Source organism: Pelodiscus sinensis, chromosome 16, assembly GCF_052426305.1.
Source record: "Pelodiscus sinensis isolate ZL-2025 chromosome 16, ASM5242630v1, whole genome shotgun sequence".
Taxonomy (NCBI): domain Eukaryota; kingdom Metazoa; phylum Chordata; order Testudines; family Trionychidae; genus Pelodiscus; species Pelodiscus sinensis.
In genome coordinates this window covers 21,150,185-21,167,169 of record NC_143067.1, presented here as the reverse complement: position 1 = coordinate 21,167,169, position 16,985 = coordinate 21,150,185, and the positions used below count along the sequence as shown (strand labels likewise).

Sequence of the window (16,985 nt, the reverse complement as noted above, 5' to 3'; positions counted from 1 at the left end):
ACCATGATCTGCAAAACCATGCTGAGATACAAGAATTAGAGCCCGTTTTTGGGGGGTAGATGAGAGGAGAGTAAAATAGGACACAGAAAATATACTTAGCCTACTGAATATTACTGAACTCTGTAGTAAATCCATGTTCTACTCAGTTTAACATGATTGTTAGTCCGAGGTAGGTTAATACCTCAACCTGGTTCTCAATTCCAAAATGAACGAAGATGTAAGCCTTGTGAGTTATTTTTAATAAATAAGCCAGGCAATATGGTTTCCTTACAGCACTCTTCACTAAATCTAATTATAATCCAGTGCCTGAGGGGAAGCAAAGAAGATACTTATGTATTTTGCTGATATTCATTTGACATCACATATAAAAACCCCCAGCAAACTGGCTTTTCACATTGTCAAAAGGTCAATGAAGATTCCCAATATACATTAGGGATGTAAGAGTTTAACCATCTAAATGGTTAACCAATAAGCATCAGTTTATCAGGTTTCCATTACTATTCAACTCCTGTGCACACTGGCTCCTGGCCCTGCTCCTGGGAAGTCAGCTGCCACCCCACGCTGCAAGGTCTTATATACTGCAGAGCCCGCAGTGCGGGACAGCCAGCTCCCTGGAAGTAGGACTGGCAGAGTGCTGTGAGCTCTGACAGGCCCACTCCTCCTGGAGAGCTGGTTGCTGCCCTGTGTTGCAGGATCTTGTACTGCTAGCCCACAATGCAGGGTGCTAGTTTGCTCCCCAGGAGCTGCAGGGATATCCCTCATCATCCTTCCTTCCCTAGGCCCACTCATCCATAGATCCCCAAAAACTTCAATTGTGTAACTGCTAGGATTTTTAACTGTTACTGTTTTTAAAAAATTTTAACACATCCCTAATAATACATTTGAAAATGTACAGTATATATTTCAGAAAGAGCAAGCGTGACAAATGGTTGAACTTGGATATTTTTAAAAAACAATCTAGCTTTAGATTTCTGCTAAGCATACATCAGTTGTCCTATAGTTGCATCCCATCTGATTTCAAGGGCACAGTCAGTGAGTCACAATTTAAGAGTAGGACATGACTGTCTCCCAGACAGGCATCAAAGCATCAATAACATCCTGAGAATGAAGACAGATTCATAAACCACGGAAAGCCCTACAACTGAAGGATAATCATATGGGGACAACATGGACCAGTTTTATTTGGAAATAAATGAACAAAGATTTCAGCAGGATTACTATATACCCTTCAAAATGTGGAGAATCACTCGCATGCTGAACTAGTCTTTGAACCATGTCTGTCTGTCTGTCTCAGAGAAAGAGAGAGAGAGAGAGAGAGAGAGAGAGAGAGAGAGAGATTAAAAAAAAGCCAGAAGGAAAGCAAACTAAGATGGCAATGCTAGCTGACTCTTCATTACAGACAACAATAACGAATTGGTGAAAGTATTGTTGGATTTAAGTTAATCATTTAAGGTTATTCAATGATCAGACAGATATATTTACTGCTTTCAATGATATTTCATATAGAACTCTTCATTTTGCATAGTAAAGAGACACACATTCACTAAAAGCCTCTAATCTTTTGGATAAATTATGATGAAGCGGCAATATAAGTGAAGTCTTTCCCTTCTATCCTGCTTTCCAATACCAACATACTTGGAGGCGCACTCTATTTTGGTAGCTGCATAACATCTTTTAATTTTCTATTAAAAATGCCATCATAATCAAGAACAGAAGCCTTATAAATAGCCAAAAATAAAAAGAAGCCTGAGAAAATGATAGGAAAAAAGAAAGATAGCAGTTTAAGTGTGACAAGTTACAAGTTTAAGTGTAAATACTGATGTTTAATCTGATAGTTCACCCCAGGATCCTAATGTGGATCACAGGATCCCACATTCCCTAAAATCCTATGCCATGAGATCCATCCACACAGCTTTAAGGAGAAGATGCCTGGATGAAATTCCATTTGAATTAGGGATATTAACTATCGGATAATCAAAGGAAATTCCCGCAGGGGCTCTTGTCCTTTAAATGAGGAACGTGGAACTTGACGTGCAGCCTGGAGCCAGCTGCTGACTTCGGGCTGCACATGAGCCATACCAGTTTTGAAATGTACAAGAGTCCCCAATGGGGGCTCTTGTGCATTTCAAAGAAGAAGCGCAGCTTGGAGCTGCCGATTTGAAATGCCACGTGGAGCCCAGGGCTCAGCTGGGGATTCTGCAGCTTTGCGCCATGCTGTGGCAGTGTTTCAAAGGAGCAATGCTGAACAGCTGATCTGAAGAGGCAGCAAGGAGGGAGGAGGAGAATTGACTAGTCGACTGACTAGTCGACCTTAACATGCATAATTTGAATTAATTTTACATTACTAGCTCAGGGAACACAACAGCTTCCCCATGCTACTCAGCACAAATTAAAGGGAAAGCTACAAGACTGGATGTGTTTGGATTTATATGTAATACAAGGAAGTAAAAGTAATCATTAATACTATACAACACTAACAGAAGTTCTACTACTACTTTATCCCAGACAAATTAAGAGAGACATTTGCTTACGTTCTGATACTGTATACAGTAGGTTCTGGGGTAAAGGAGGAGGTAGTCTTGTTCCCACTGGTGCAAGATTGGGCACGGCACTTGTCCGAGGCTGGTCACGATTATTCATCAAACTTGACTGTGTTAAAGGTGGTCCTATAATGACAACATTAAACAGATCATTAAGACTTCATAGCCCTACAGACGCTGAAACAAGTTTGCACTGAACTGTTTGCACATTTATATTCAGAACCTTTACTATTAAGGATGTTAAATTACATGATTAGCCAGATAACCGCATGAGATACAATTTGTATTGACTACACAATTAGTTGATAAGGGCTGCTTTGCAGAGCAGCAACAGGGGTAGCTCCAGAAGCTGGCTCAAACTAGGACCAAGCAGTCCCAGCTCATGCTGACTGTGGGAGCCAGCTGCACTGCAGCTCTGCGTGTTAAATGTAGCAAGAGCCGCTGGGCTCTTTGTACATTTAAAATGCAGGGACTCAGCATCCTAGACCAGCATGAGCCGAGAGTGCTAGGTCCCAGCTCATGCTGAGTCCGGCAGCCCCTGTTCACAGCAGCCAGCCCTCTCCACCGTGAACACGGGCTGGTGCCGGAGCCAGCTTCTCCACAGCACCGGCTCCTGTTCCCCCGCTTTGTTGCCTCTGTAAGAAGCAGCAAAGGTGTATGTTGGGGAAAGCAAGTACTCAATCCTCCACTCGACTACCTGATAAGCTTATGCTTATCGGGTTGTCAGCTATTCGCTATTATCCCTATTTACTATAACCGAGTTTCTAGAGATTGCAATATTTTCTAATCTGAAAGCAATAAAAAAAAAACATTCTGTATATGAAACTCCACTGCGATAGTTTACTCAACTACATTTTAAACAGAAGGAATAAAACTTTAAACTAAAAGGCTCTCTGTTCCCCTAGAGAGAACTGTTATTGTTAGGGGATACATTTGCTAGAGTTCTACCAGGAGAATAAAACTCCATAGGGTATGTCTACACTACAAAGTTAATTCGAACTAACAGCCATTAGTTCGAATTAACTTTTATAGGCGCTACACATACAAACCACTAGTTCGAACTTAATTCCAACTAGTGGAGTGCTTAATTCGAACTAGGTAAACCTCATTCTACGAGGACTAACGCCTAGTTCGAATTAAGTAGTTCAAATTAAGGGCTGTGTAGCTAGTTGGAGGCTAGCGCTTCCCAGCTTGCCCTGGTGGCCACTCTGGGCCAAGCCAGGGAAACTCTTCTGCCCCCCTCCAGGCCCCGGAGTCCTTAAAGGTCCACGGTCTGACTACAGTGACCGTGCCAGGTGAAAGCCTCCCAGCACCCAGCCAGCAGACCTTGCACCTGGCACAGCACAAGCCAGCCACCCGCTGCCACCCAGCACTCCGCCTCTTCCCGGGACCAGGCTGGCGGCTCCTAGGAGCCTGCCCAGGGCTGCAAGAGGCAGGCGTGGACCTCATCCACGACCTCCGCACTAGGCACAGGAAAGTGGCCATCGAAGGCAGGATAGCTGCCAGCCTGGCCACCCAGGAGCAGGTTTGCATGAAAATCAAGGTGATCCAGTGAGACCCCCGACCCTGAGCTTAGAACATAAGAATGGCCATACTGGGTCAGACCAAAGGTCCATCTAGCCCAGTAGCCTGTCTGCCGACAGCGGCCAACACTAGGTACCCTAGAGGGGATGGACCGAAGACAAGGACCAAGCCATTTGTCTCGTGCCATCCATCTCCAGCCTTCCACAAACAGAGGCCAGGGACACCATTTCTACCCCCTGGCTAATACCACTCCATGGACCCAACCTCCATGACCTTATCTCACTTCTCTTTAAACTCTGTTCTAGTTCTAGCCTTCACAGCCTCCTGCAGCAAGGAGTTCCACATGTTGACTATTTGCTTTGTGAAGAAGAACTTTCTTTTATTAGTTTGAAGCCTGCTACCCATTCATTTCATTTGGTGTCCTCTAGTCCTTCTATTATGGGAACTAATGAAGAACTTTTCTTTATGCACCCTCTCCACACCACTCATGCTTTTAGAGACCTCTATCATATCCCCCCTCAGTCTCCTCTTTTCTAAGCTGAAAAGTCCCAGTCTCTTTAGCCTCTCTCCATATGGGACCTGTTCCAAACCCCTGATCATTTTAGTTGCCCTCCCCTCTCCCATCCTCTCTCTTCCCCTCTCCCACCTCCTTTTCCCAGTCTCCCTCAGTTTTGTTCAATAAAGAGAGTTTCTATTTTTGAACACGTGTCCTTTATTTTGTACATCAGGAAAGAGGGCTAGGGAGGGGTAAATAGAAGGAGGTGAGGGAGGAATAGGGTACGAGCCCCCGATGGGGAGGACTGGGGTGGCTCTGTGGGCTCCTCAGGGTGGAAGCTCTCCTGCAGCCCCCCGATTGACTCCCCCTCCCCCTCCGGATGGCAGCCTGCAGCAAGTGCAGTTGGGCTGATGGCCGAGTGCTGTGATGTGCCGAGTGTGGGCACTCAGGGCACTCCAAGACAGGACTGCTTTGCAAGCGGGGAACCCCTAAGAACTGTCTGTCCGGGGTGGTGGTCGGGTCCCTTTAAGCACAGCCCTCGGCTAGCCTGAGACAGCAGCTCCACGCTCTGTGTCCTAACCTGATGCCCTGCTGGCACTGCTTCCGGCCATCCTTAACCTCGGTTCAGGGTCCACTCAATGTGGACATGCTAGTTTGAATTAGCAAAACGCTTTCGAACTAGTTTTTAGGTCTAGATGCACTAGTTCGAATTAGCTTAGTTAGAATTAACTCATTCGAATTAAGTTAGTTCGAATTAGTGCTGTAGTGTAGACATACCCATAGAGAGCAAGAGATAACAATAATGCTTTTAGACTACAGGTCTAAAACAGGAACTGCAAGGGCAAGAATTATTTTGTGGATGGAAGTATTTTTTGTGTGCATGCTCAGAGGTATTCCATTATGTTCTTTTCTATTTTGGTACAGTATAACACTGAGAATGCGAAATATCAGTAAATTGAATAGTTGACTAATCTTAAATTCTTATTGGTTACTTGACTATTCTATAGTCTCCAGGGGTGGGGCTGGAAGCTAGTGCGCTCTGGCCCCACTCACAAGGCACCACCTGCCACTCCACGCTGCTGCCTCTGTATGAGAAGAAACTGTGGGGTGCCAAGTGAGAGCTCGTTCATGAGGAAAGCCAGTTTAAAAACCAGCTCTCCTCATAGACTGGCTACTTGTCACCCTGCACTGCTGCCTCTGATTCAGAGGCGTAACCCCCATTTGGCAACAGGCTGAGCTCCTGGAGCTGGCATGAGCCAGGCTGCCTGTCTGTTTGGCTCCTAATACACTTTAAATGCAGAGCCACGGAGGGGGGAGGTCCCGGACCTGGTGTGAGCCAGGACTGAGCCGGCCTGCTGGCTAGCCTGCTAAAAAATTTACTGGCAAGGGGAAGGGGGAAAATGCATGTAATTTACTCTATAGCATTAACCTGTAAGCTTTTGCTTAACAATTAATTAGTTAATCGACTACACTATTACATCCCAACTGAGAACAGCTTTGATTGTTACTCGTATTTTAAGGGACTACAGAAAAAGCAGCTAAGTAATGCTATGAATCCAATTAATAAGATGTCAATCATGATCAGATGGTATTATAGCCTGCTTTCTACTGAGCAAAGAAAATGGTACTTTTCCTGATCAGATGTATTTGTTTAGGCACCAAAACAATATTTTAATTTCCTTAAATTTTAAATATGAAAACAAAATTTAAATGTATCAGAGTTCTTGAATCCTCAAGTCCTTACAAGAAGTTTTTATATAGAAGTTTTGCACCCAAGTTGGTCATTAGCATTACTCCTTCTGGGGGGAGGGGGGGGGAGTCTATCAAATTCAAGCTTCAAAAAAGTTGAGATTTATAATTCACCCACATTCAGACCATTTTCTGAATATCACTTAACTCAGGGGTCTCCAAACTTTTCAGCCCGAGGGCCGCATTAACTATCAAACAGCAGTTCAGGGGCTGCTTTCACGACGGGGAATTTCAGTTGCCTATTGAGCCTTCTGTCGCAGCGCGGCCGGTACTCTGACCATGCACTCCCTCCAGTGCTGAAGGGGAGGGAAAGGGGGGCCCGGGCCCACCCTCACTCACGGGCCCCAGCCCAGGGCCCTAAGGACACGGAACCAGCTGGCTCCGGTCCGGCTGACGGGGCTCCTGCCGTAACTCGTCAGCCCGCCAACTCTAACGAGTTCTGCCCTGGGCTGCTTCCTTTCCCTCCTCGTGTGACCCTCTACCTCCCCCCACCGTGGGGCAGTCACCTTTGATTCGTCCGTCAGGCTGACGGTCGTATATCCAGACGCCCACCCCTCCCGCCGGGGCTGGTCCTGCCGTCTGGGTGGCCGTCAGGTCTGGACTCCTGAGAAGGGGGGGGGGGGGCTTTTCCCCCGCTCTCCCCTTCCTCTGCACGCTGTCCTCCCCTCCTGCTTGCCACCACTCACTCCTTCCCCCACCCCGGGCGGAAGGGGTCACCTTTTTAAAGTTCCCGCCGGGGTTCACGTTCCCCCGCACGTCGCCGGGCGGGCGTTACCACCACCGCCCATCCTGCCCCCTGATTGGCCGGCTGCCCTGTCAGTCTGGGTGGGGGAACGCCGCCCGTGCTAACCCCCGCCCCCTGCGCCGTTTGCCGCCGCGCGGCCGCTTGTCAGCGGAGCGGCCCGCTTCTCCTGCCCCGGCGCGGCGTGAGTACACGCCACACACCCCTGACAGGGCCCCTCTCCCCGCGGCAAGAAGGGCCCGTTCGGCGGCGCCCCAGAGACGGGCGGGGGTCGCCTCGTCACACCGGCACGCGGAAGGTGGGGCCAGACAAAAAGGTCTCCACAGGCCGGATGAGAGGGCCTCGCGGGCCGCATCCGGCCCGCGGGCCGTAGTTTGGAGACCCCTGACTTAACTGAACAGGAGGCCTAACTGTTGAATGCTTGGTGAGTTCTGATAGAGTAGGACTATTCCTATTACCACAACAGCTGGATGATTAGCCTATATAATGCCATATGAACTGTGTTGATGTAATGAATAAAACAATGCTGAAACAGTGTCCATGTTTTCAGTATTCTGCAGAAAAAATTCTTCTCATAGGCACACTATTCTCCAACATTGCTCACAACTAGCAAAATGCATTGGCATATAATGGAGAAGTGGTTAGGGAAACCTAGCCACCAATGACAAGCCAATATCCCCAAACAACCAAAAGTGGCAGATGAGCTAGAATGCAGCCTTTTTTTTAAAAAAAATTTTTTGGGGAGGAGGGGGGAGTGTTCTACAGAAATGAGGGAACATTTTGAAAAATATTAAGTATGATATGCTTTATTTCCAGGTGTTGTAGGACAACATAGAACTTGAAACCTCTGCCTGTAAGCTAGTTCAATTTGGATGACAACACATGTATTTGCCTTGAAATACTTATTTGAATATTGATAGAAATGTAGCTGTGTTAGTCTGGTGTAGCTGAAACAAAATACAGGACTATGTAGCATTTTAAAGACTAACAAGACGGTTTATTAGATGATGAGCTTTCGTGGGCCAGACCCACTTCCTCAGATCAAATAGTGGAAGAAAATAGTCACAACCATATATATGGTTTATATATATGGTTTGGTATATATGATTGTGACTATTTTCTTCCACTATTTGATCTGAGGAAGTGGGTCTGGCCCACGAAAGCTCATCATCTAATAAACCGTCTTGTTAGTCTTTAAAATGCTACATAGTCTTGTATTTTATTTGAATATTTTATGATTCGTAAGTAGAAACCTGCAAATTTGTGGATATCCTCATCTAGGGATGATCTGCAGATATGTGGATCCCAAATTTGTATCTGCACAAAGACTATGAAAATCCTTCCCAATAAAACACAAGAATCTTTTGACAAGATTAATCTAAAAAGGTCATCTAACAGGTTGTCAGCAGTGGTCAGCCATTTGTACGTGAATAAAAGCATCTATATCTTTCTATTTAACATGCTTTGAATCCTGAATATTTACTAATCAAAGAGATGTACTGTACTGAGTCTATAGTGTGTCTTATTGGAGAACATACTGAAGTGCTAAGTACATGAACGTAAATGCTAAATCCTACACTAATGGATAGGGGATAGTTAGATAATATTACACCGTCTCCCCTTGAGTTTCTAGTTTCTATATTAGTCATTTATATTACTGCAAATATTACATTTTTAAAACCACTTCCAAGTATTAGTTTAGTAAAATGTGTACAGCACACAGATAGGTTTTTCCAGCTTTTTAGCTATTACTCTAGGTAAACAAATATTTATTTTAACAAGAGCCAAATAATTCTTATTAGGACTACAAAATAACCTACCCATATATTTTAAACTTACTTGACACAGGAAGCACAACAGGAGGTGGTGGCTGAGGATGTACTTGTGGGCCTGGCATTCTCATATTGTGAGCAGGACCTGGCATTGGAGGCATTAGCATACCAGGAGGAGGAGGAGGAGGGGGGAGTCCTGGAGGTGGTGGTGGAAAAGGAATCATGCTTGGCAATGAAACTTCATCTACTACTAACGGGTCATTTCCATGATCAAATTGGCAAAGGTCGCCAAGTACACAAAATCCTCGCTCTGCAAAGACAACAATTTCATTACATTTATCAAGAACTTCAAAATGATTGCTATAAAATTTAACAAAGTATAACCATTTCCAAGATTTCTCATTAAAGAACATACTAAACGCATTTAAGACGACCAGAATTTTCTGATCTAACATTTTGTTTTACACTATTAAATAAAACTTCAAGCTAGAGTTCAAGTTGGAATTATATGATTTCAGAGTCAAACAACCTGAACCGTTTCCACCACAGTGTACCAACTTCACCAGTAACACGGGAAGTAGGCAGGTAAGGGAGAGACAGAATTACCACCGGTTTTAGACCAAATACTATAATCATATTGAGCACTGCTAAAGGCTGACACATTTGCCAAGACATACATGTAGAATTATGAACTTAATATGTTTCTGCCTGCGCAAAGAATTGTCAGATTTCAAATAAACTACTTCCAGCAACATTAAGTCTGACCCAAGCAATCTTTATACACCACTTAATCTTCATTTACTGCTTCCATTTAGTGAAGAATTTAATAGAGTATTTAAAAATAAAAGAATGAGAGCTAAGAAACAGAGGCACTAGAGAGGAAGTTCGAGAGAAACGGATAGCTTCCTTACCATCATAATCTCGACATCGTCTTTTAGGCGGAGGGTTTCTGCCAAATGAATTTGGAACACTATGATTGTTATAATAATTTGACCAGCTCTCTGTTGTGTTCTCAGGATGGTGAGCAGGTGCAATCACAGTAACTGCACTGGGAATAGATTGCGCAGAGGAATACTGTTCAGTAGAATTACTGGATGACAAAGACACTGGATTATATGTGCTCTCTGTGTCATTCCTTTCACTCTTGAATTTTGCTCTCTCTTTGTGTTCCGCTTAAAAAAAGAAAAAGAAATTAAGTAAAGTAAACCAGGTAAGTTTTTGTGCTTTTTTCAGGTTTATCAAAGGCCTGCAGAATGGAATGCATGGATAGCTAGTGGACATTGCATAGTAACACAAACTTGCTTATTCGCCATGAAGAACATAGAATTTTTATACTATCGGTGACAGATTACTTTTTGTAAAACGCTAGAACTGTAGACCCAAGGCATCAAGAAGTTTCCACTTCAGCAACTGGTCACTGCTCTCACAAAGCTCATATTTATCCAACCATTTTACTTTCTTCAAAACAAAAGCAACTTTTCCCTATAATGTTGCATGAATGACACACGCTCCTTAACATACCCTGAAATCCACAACACTTTATTCTGCCAGTCCCTTCAGTTCCTGGATTCCCTATACAAGGCCAAGAGAAAACATGATGCCATCATTCCATTTAAATATTAAAAAAGAAAACTCCTAACATTGAAACAATTTTATAAGAACAAAACAACTTCTGCACAAAAAACAGACAGCACAATATCAGATGCATACATCCACTGGAATACACTTATGAATAAATTAAAATGGAGTAAAAAACCCTCTAATTCCCAAGACTGTACTATTCTACTGAACAGCCCCTTAATTGGTTTAATTATGTCAGCAGTATGTAGTTCTCCAAGCCTTTTCCATAGCTAGTGTCCTTAAACAGCTCACTGGCATCCAAATTCTGCATCGTTATATATTTTGCATTAATCACTACAACGAGTCAGATGTTCTTTCAATGCAATGCTTTGGCTACTCACCAATATTTCTGGTCGGATCCCGGTCTTTGCTTCTACCCCCACTGCGGCTGCGACTTCGGCTTAACCCTCTGCTTTTACTACGACTTTTACTCCTGCCTCTTCGCCAGTCATATTTATCTCTATATAAATCATTCCGATCATAGTATCGATCATAGTCTCTCCATTTGCCATCATCTCTCTTTTTCTCTCTGGTTCTGTAAGACAGGTATGTGTAACCCACACACATTGAGAGAAAAAGCTATGGAACATGCTTGCAGTTGCAAATTGTAAATATTCTTCTCTTCTCAATCTACTCACACATTGGGGCCCATATGTGAGACAACATGGCAATGGCGACACAAGAACACATTCCTAAAATGCAAACATCACCAGCTGCTATTAATATTGTATACATCTCCACCCCTTAATGATCATCATTCACATTTCAGAAAGGAGAATAATTAGAATAGATGGAACTCTTAAACATCCCTTAGCACCAGCCTGAGAGACACTGTTGTGTTCTCAGAGGAGATTATGTTCTACCAAAGAGTTATTGGAGGTTGGGAGCGGGGGGGGGGAGGGGGCGCGCGCAGGGGGCACGGAGGGGGAAGCGGACGAGCGGGCATTCTGGTAAAACAGCTCTCTCAAGAGGTGAAAATTTACAGTTAAAGAGTCTTGCCACAAAACAAAGGAACCCATTGTGCTTCATACCAATACTAACCTTTGTTCATTAGAATCTAAACGGTTTCTCTGTGGGCTAGGATGCTTCTTTTTCCTGCCATCTCGTTCTTCCTCAAATGACTCTTGAAATATCTATTTAATAAACAACACATCATTAAACAAACAAATGGTTTTAAAAATACAAAGAAATAAACTAAGATTTAGTTCACATCACATCTAGCAACTGTTTAAGACAACAGAACACCTATGCTACACATATCTAACAAAACACCAGGGTTGTAAACAGTCATATCTTTCTTTTTAAAAGTGTTTAGTTTCTTTTTGGCACTACAGTTTTCCAAAAACAGGAAACTATTTTGGGTTAAATTTACATCAGACAGGAGGTGTCTAGAAAAATAGTGTCAACCTCTAATTGGTTGTAGGATTCCTTACTGTAAGCAAATAGGATCTTTTAGGTACGATTTCCCAGACAACAAGAACTTAAAACTATGCAGCCTTGCAGGCGTTCTTTTATCTGTACTTGCATCATTAATATGAATTCTGGGTATAATCAATACCTGTAAGTGGTAAACTATTCATGTATTTGAACAATAGTATTCAAGTCATAAACCTTTTACAAGCATTACCAAAAAAGCTAAAATCAATTTCACTGGTGCCTTTAGTCAGCCTCAGCATAACTTCATCTGCTTGAAAAAAATCCTTTGTCCTGTTTCTAAATTTATTTGCAGCCATTTTGTCACAAAGTATATCGCTTATAAAATTAACAATTTTGATGGCAACAACAGAAAACAATGATCTTTTATGAAAGATTGTATGCATTTTTTAAAGTAACGGTATTACTTCAAGGTAACTATGTTATTTTAAGATTCTTCCTTTGTCTGCATTATTTTAGCCTGTGTCATTCCATTTACAAGAATACTGAAATATCTCTAGATGTGCAGCAAACAAGGTTTCACAATGAAAAAAGACAGTCTGGTTTAGGACTGGTTATAGTATATCCTGATCCCATGGATGATCCCAACCCCCGTAAGAAACCAAAATTCTCAATATTCGACCAAGAGAACAATATCAGTTCTGTTCCAACATGAACTATCATAGTTAAATACAAGTATTGTGGCATCAAAAGTAGTAATTGACTTGCAATGATGCAATGTGGCAAATTTTCCACTCAGGATCAGATAGTATTTCAGAATTAGAATTTTGGTATGAAGACGGCCTTTAGATACAATTATAAGCAACATCTACACAGTTCAGTCTACAAAATAGCTATTTTGAACTGTGTAGATATTATGTTATGCTTTTAGTAGAGAAATGTCTCCCTTTCTAAACTCACCATTATATGGCTATTCTTTGGAGGTCTGACTAACATTTCGCAATGTGTGATCATTTACGGTCTCCATGACCTTCAGCTGGTTGCCGACATTACAGATAGTTTACTACACTTTTGTTGTCCTATTTCCAATATCTATATGCAGACTGTCAGGCAACAGCATATATGTGAAAAATCCATTTAGAGGCACTTGTCTTAAGCCTTGTTCCCCCCCACCCCCCCACACAACTATTCACTTACCAAGGAGAGATTTTTAGAAGGGAGACTTCCAGTAGTTCTAACAGTACATGATATACATGCTTATGACGTGGGGAAGGGGATCAGAATATCATATATCTCATTCGACCTTATCTAAAAATAGCCAGCTCTCTTTTGAAATAACTATATCACTTAAATCAGCCTTGTGAACCTCACTGAGCCATGATAACTATACATCTAGAGAACAGAGAATTATTTGTCCTGCATTCTCTACCAAACCTTCCAATCAGGATCAAGGAACCACAGAGCTATGTGTTTTACAAATATGTAGGAAGAAGTTCCCTATTTTGGGGAATTCACAACATAAAGAGACACATTTAATGATAGTGGAAAGGGATACAATATATAGCTGAAGTGAGTGAGCAAAGCTGATGATTGGCGCAGACATTGGCACTTCTATTTCTAAACATTTTAGTTTTATTATTGTGAGCAACAATGAACAGAACCATAAAAAGCAGCTGTCATGGAATGGAAGCTGTATTATATTCAGGGTAATTCCTTTAAGAAAAAAGAAAAAGATGCTTATTAACGTGTTTCACTGGTAACCACTTTCCTACATAACATTTAACCCTAGAATAGAGGTATTTTGGAAATCTACATGCATCTTCCGAGATAGCTAGCAAGGCCTTTACATCTTTCCCCATTCCTTAACACAGTCCATTGTTGTGTCATTCCTCACAGCCAAGCAGAACTGAATGAGATTTCATAATGCTACTCCAACATTGATCAAAGGGAGGTGTCTGTAAAAGGATAAAAAATACTGCCTTATCCAAACGGACAGAGCATACCTTTGTTACAGCATTCCTGTGAGCTGAGAGATGGCAGGAGAGACCATTAACTACAAAAGAGCCTGTTCAGTGGGTTTTGTTTTTATAACAACTTTCTACAAAAGTGGATGGTGGAGGGATTGGTTTGAGAAGTTCATAGCAGCAAGTGAGTGAGAAGTTAATATTACCTCCTCTTTGATTTCTTCTTTTTCCTGACCTGAAGGCTTCGGTTCTAGTTTTGCTGGTTCAAGGGAAGGAAGGTAGTTCTTTGTGTACAGACTTTCAAAAAGTTTATCTACAAAACCTGAAGTTTCTGAGAAAGATACACATAAAACTTGATTATACATCTTGACTTAAATCTATTGTCAGGACTGTGTTGACAAGATAAATCCCTCCAAAACCAGCCACAAAGACTTTTTAAGTAGTATTTTTTTATTTTACGGAATGACAGCCTTGAAGAATTGTTTTCTATACAGCAACAGAACACATAGGTACACAAGAGGAAGCAGCATGGACAACCCCACATACCCGTTAGTACAGGCAGTCCCCGACTTACGCGGATCCGACTTATGTCGGATCCGCACTTATGAAGGGGGCTTTTCTCGCCCCGGAGCTCACGGGCGGCGGGTCGTCGCCCGTGTCCTCCGGGGCGAGAAAAGCTTCTCCCTGTCTCCCTGGTCTGCTGGGGGGGGTCCAGCAAAGCCGCTGGACACCCCCAGCAGACCAGGGACACCCGAGCAAAGCCACCGCCTGGGCGGCTTTGCTCCTGTCCCCCTGGTCTGCTGGGGGTGGTCCAGCTGGGCAGACCAGGCTTTTGTTGCGGGACGCCTCGGGTAGAGCAGTTGGGGGTGCTGCCGGGTTGGTCCTGTGGGAACCTATCGGGCAGCACCCCAGCTGTTCTGTCCCAGGTTCCAGATTCAGCAGCTGTTGAAACTGATCAGGCTGATTTCAGGAAGCTGGGGGCAGATCAACTCTGCCTCCGGCTTCCTGTAGTCAGCCCCTGGTCAGTTTCAGTGGCAGCAGCTGAATCTGGACCCAGTTCCGACTTACATACAAATTCAACTTAAGAACAAACCTATAGTCCCTATCTTGTACGTAACCCGGGGACTGCCTGTACATCAACTTGTGGTGGAGGGACCACTTTCAACACTGAATACTTGATTTACTCAATAGTTCATTCAACTTTTGCCCCTCTACTAAAATTGCTGACTGAAGTAATTTTTGTGACGTTGATGCTCATCTGAGAAGATGACGACAAGATTTCACAAGATTTATGAACCCTTGGCCTAGAAGTGAGAGGCTCCAAATCACTATTTCCACTCCCTGGACAATCAAGTCTATTAAAAATAGACTTAAAAAAACCCAAAGGCAAAAACAAAACCCACCAATCTACATTTATTAGCAAATTTAATATTTGAAAACCCCTAATGTTTTAATTCCATCACCTTGACCTTAGCTGTTGAATTCTAACCTCTGGTTAGATATATATTTATTTCTCTTACCAGAGCATGCACACATGCTGCGTATGACATAATAACTTTTCACATTATGTGCACAAGTGATAACCTTTATAGTGTCATTTGATTTCCAACTGCTGAATTCTTTGAGATATCTAGCAAGACTAGAATGAGAGTCAGTTTTCTTTAACCTCATTAACCGAACATTTATAGTGATCAGAGGCCATGTGTGCACTGAGAGTTTTAGGCAATTTTTGATTTAGTTACCATACAGCTTTCATAGTGGAAGCAATAGTGTAGACACACAACGTTTTTACTACCACATCATTAAAAGATGCTCAAAGCATGTCTAGATGATAAAAATAATGGTGTGCGCTATGCTGCAGTTTTCACCATTGTTAACTCAGGAGGAGCTGGACTTGGGCTTAACTTGCTTATAATTCGAAGCACAGACAAGAAATAAAGGTTTTAATGGCATTTCCATTTTGGTCTTATGAATAGGATCGGCTCCTCACAAAACCAAAAGTGAAGGAAGGAGATAAAACAGCTCTTTAGTTTTCAATAAAAGGGGATTCTTACAAAAAGACTTTTCTATAAGATCCCCCTCCCTTTTTAGTCAAAATTCAAAAGCTGTTTGAATTTCACTCCATCTCGCTCTCAAGCCTAGTTATTTTAAACATTTGCAAAGGGGCGAAAAGGACAAAATGAGTCTGCTGAAGTTAATGAAGTTACACATGGAATAAGTTCATTGCATAATATCAGTCTTGGATCTGACATTAAAAAGATGGCATGGGTTCAGCTCCAGTAATAAGGAGGAAAATTTAGTTAGGTACAGAAGCGAACTAGCATCTTTAAGTCCTGAAGTTTCAATCTATTATAAAAAAATGGTTTCATCCTGTTGAAGGACTGGTGAGAAACAGGCACTAAGGAAATAAATTAAAGCCTTCAAACATGATGTTGTGAAAGTCTGTCATCTTCATTACTCACATTTAAGAGTAATCTCATCCTACTATACATGTTAATTTTATCACTAAAGATCAGATTTCCAAGTTCTCTGCATCCATATTTGAGACATGATTTTTAATGGGAAGAGAGCTTCCATTTTGGCACCTAAATAAGGAACAGATTTTTAGAAATACTCTACACCTGACAGTTCCGTTGTGAAAGTTATGGCCCAATTTTATTTTGCAAATCTGGCCACTAGGGTTTAAGGAAATTAAGTGTGAAATAAAACCTGTTAGTTTTTAACTCAATTGAACTTGTTTAGAAGTCAGATTGTGGAATCTTGGATCCTTTATTTCCTAGCAGGAAATACTAAATCTCATAAGGAAAGCAAAATTGTATATGGGAAGAAAAGAGTGGGCCCCAAGATGTCAACCCTTCCTCCCCCCCCACAAAAAAAAAAAAAACTTTATATAATCCTTTCCAAATGGAAACTATGATCTTGCAGAACCACCACCTTCTAACAATAAATTCATCACAATTTAAAATCCTTAATCTTAATTTATAAAACGTTAAATGCAATAATTACATTTTAATATTTAACTGCATAGCTACTAAGAAAGCAGAAAAAGTACCTTTCTGCAGAAAGACGTCTAGCTGATCAGCACAGAATGCTTTCAGCTCTTTCTCTGGTTTGTCTTTCTTGACTAATGCCACAACATAGTTAGCTAAGGCTGAAGGATCTGCGTCACATCTGATAAGAAGAGAAAAAAATTACTTTTAGCAA

General features: G+C 42.2%; 1 protein-coding gene across 3 annotated transcripts in view; it reads right to left on the bottom strand.

Moving 5' to 3' along the window:
* RBM27 (RNA binding motif protein 27) overlaps nucleotides 1-16,985 on the bottom strand; it is a 53,100-nt gene that overhangs the window by 32,423 nt on the left and 3,692 nt on the right. For 2 of the 3 annotated variants that reach the window (XM_006128556.5, XM_006128557.5), the window contains exons 2-9: nucleotides 16,834-16,952; nucleotides 13,988-14,112; nucleotides 11,485-11,576; nucleotides 10,785-10,978; nucleotides 10,345-10,395; nucleotides 9,735-9,995; nucleotides 8,891-9,133; nucleotides 2,532-2,666 (exon numbers count right to left, since the gene is read on the bottom strand). In XM_006128556.5, coding sequence (XP_006128618.2) covers nucleotides 2,532-2,666; nucleotides 8,891-9,133; nucleotides 9,735-9,995; nucleotides 10,345-10,395; nucleotides 10,785-10,978; nucleotides 11,485-11,576; nucleotides 13,988-14,112; nucleotides 16,834-16,952 — 1,220 coding nt within the window. The remainder of the gene's footprint in view (nucleotides 1-2,531; nucleotides 2,667-8,890; nucleotides 9,134-9,734; nucleotides 9,996-10,344; nucleotides 10,396-10,784; nucleotides 10,979-11,484; nucleotides 11,577-13,987; nucleotides 14,113-16,833; nucleotides 16,953-16,985) is intronic. The other variant, XM_006128558.5, reaches the window with a different exon arrangement.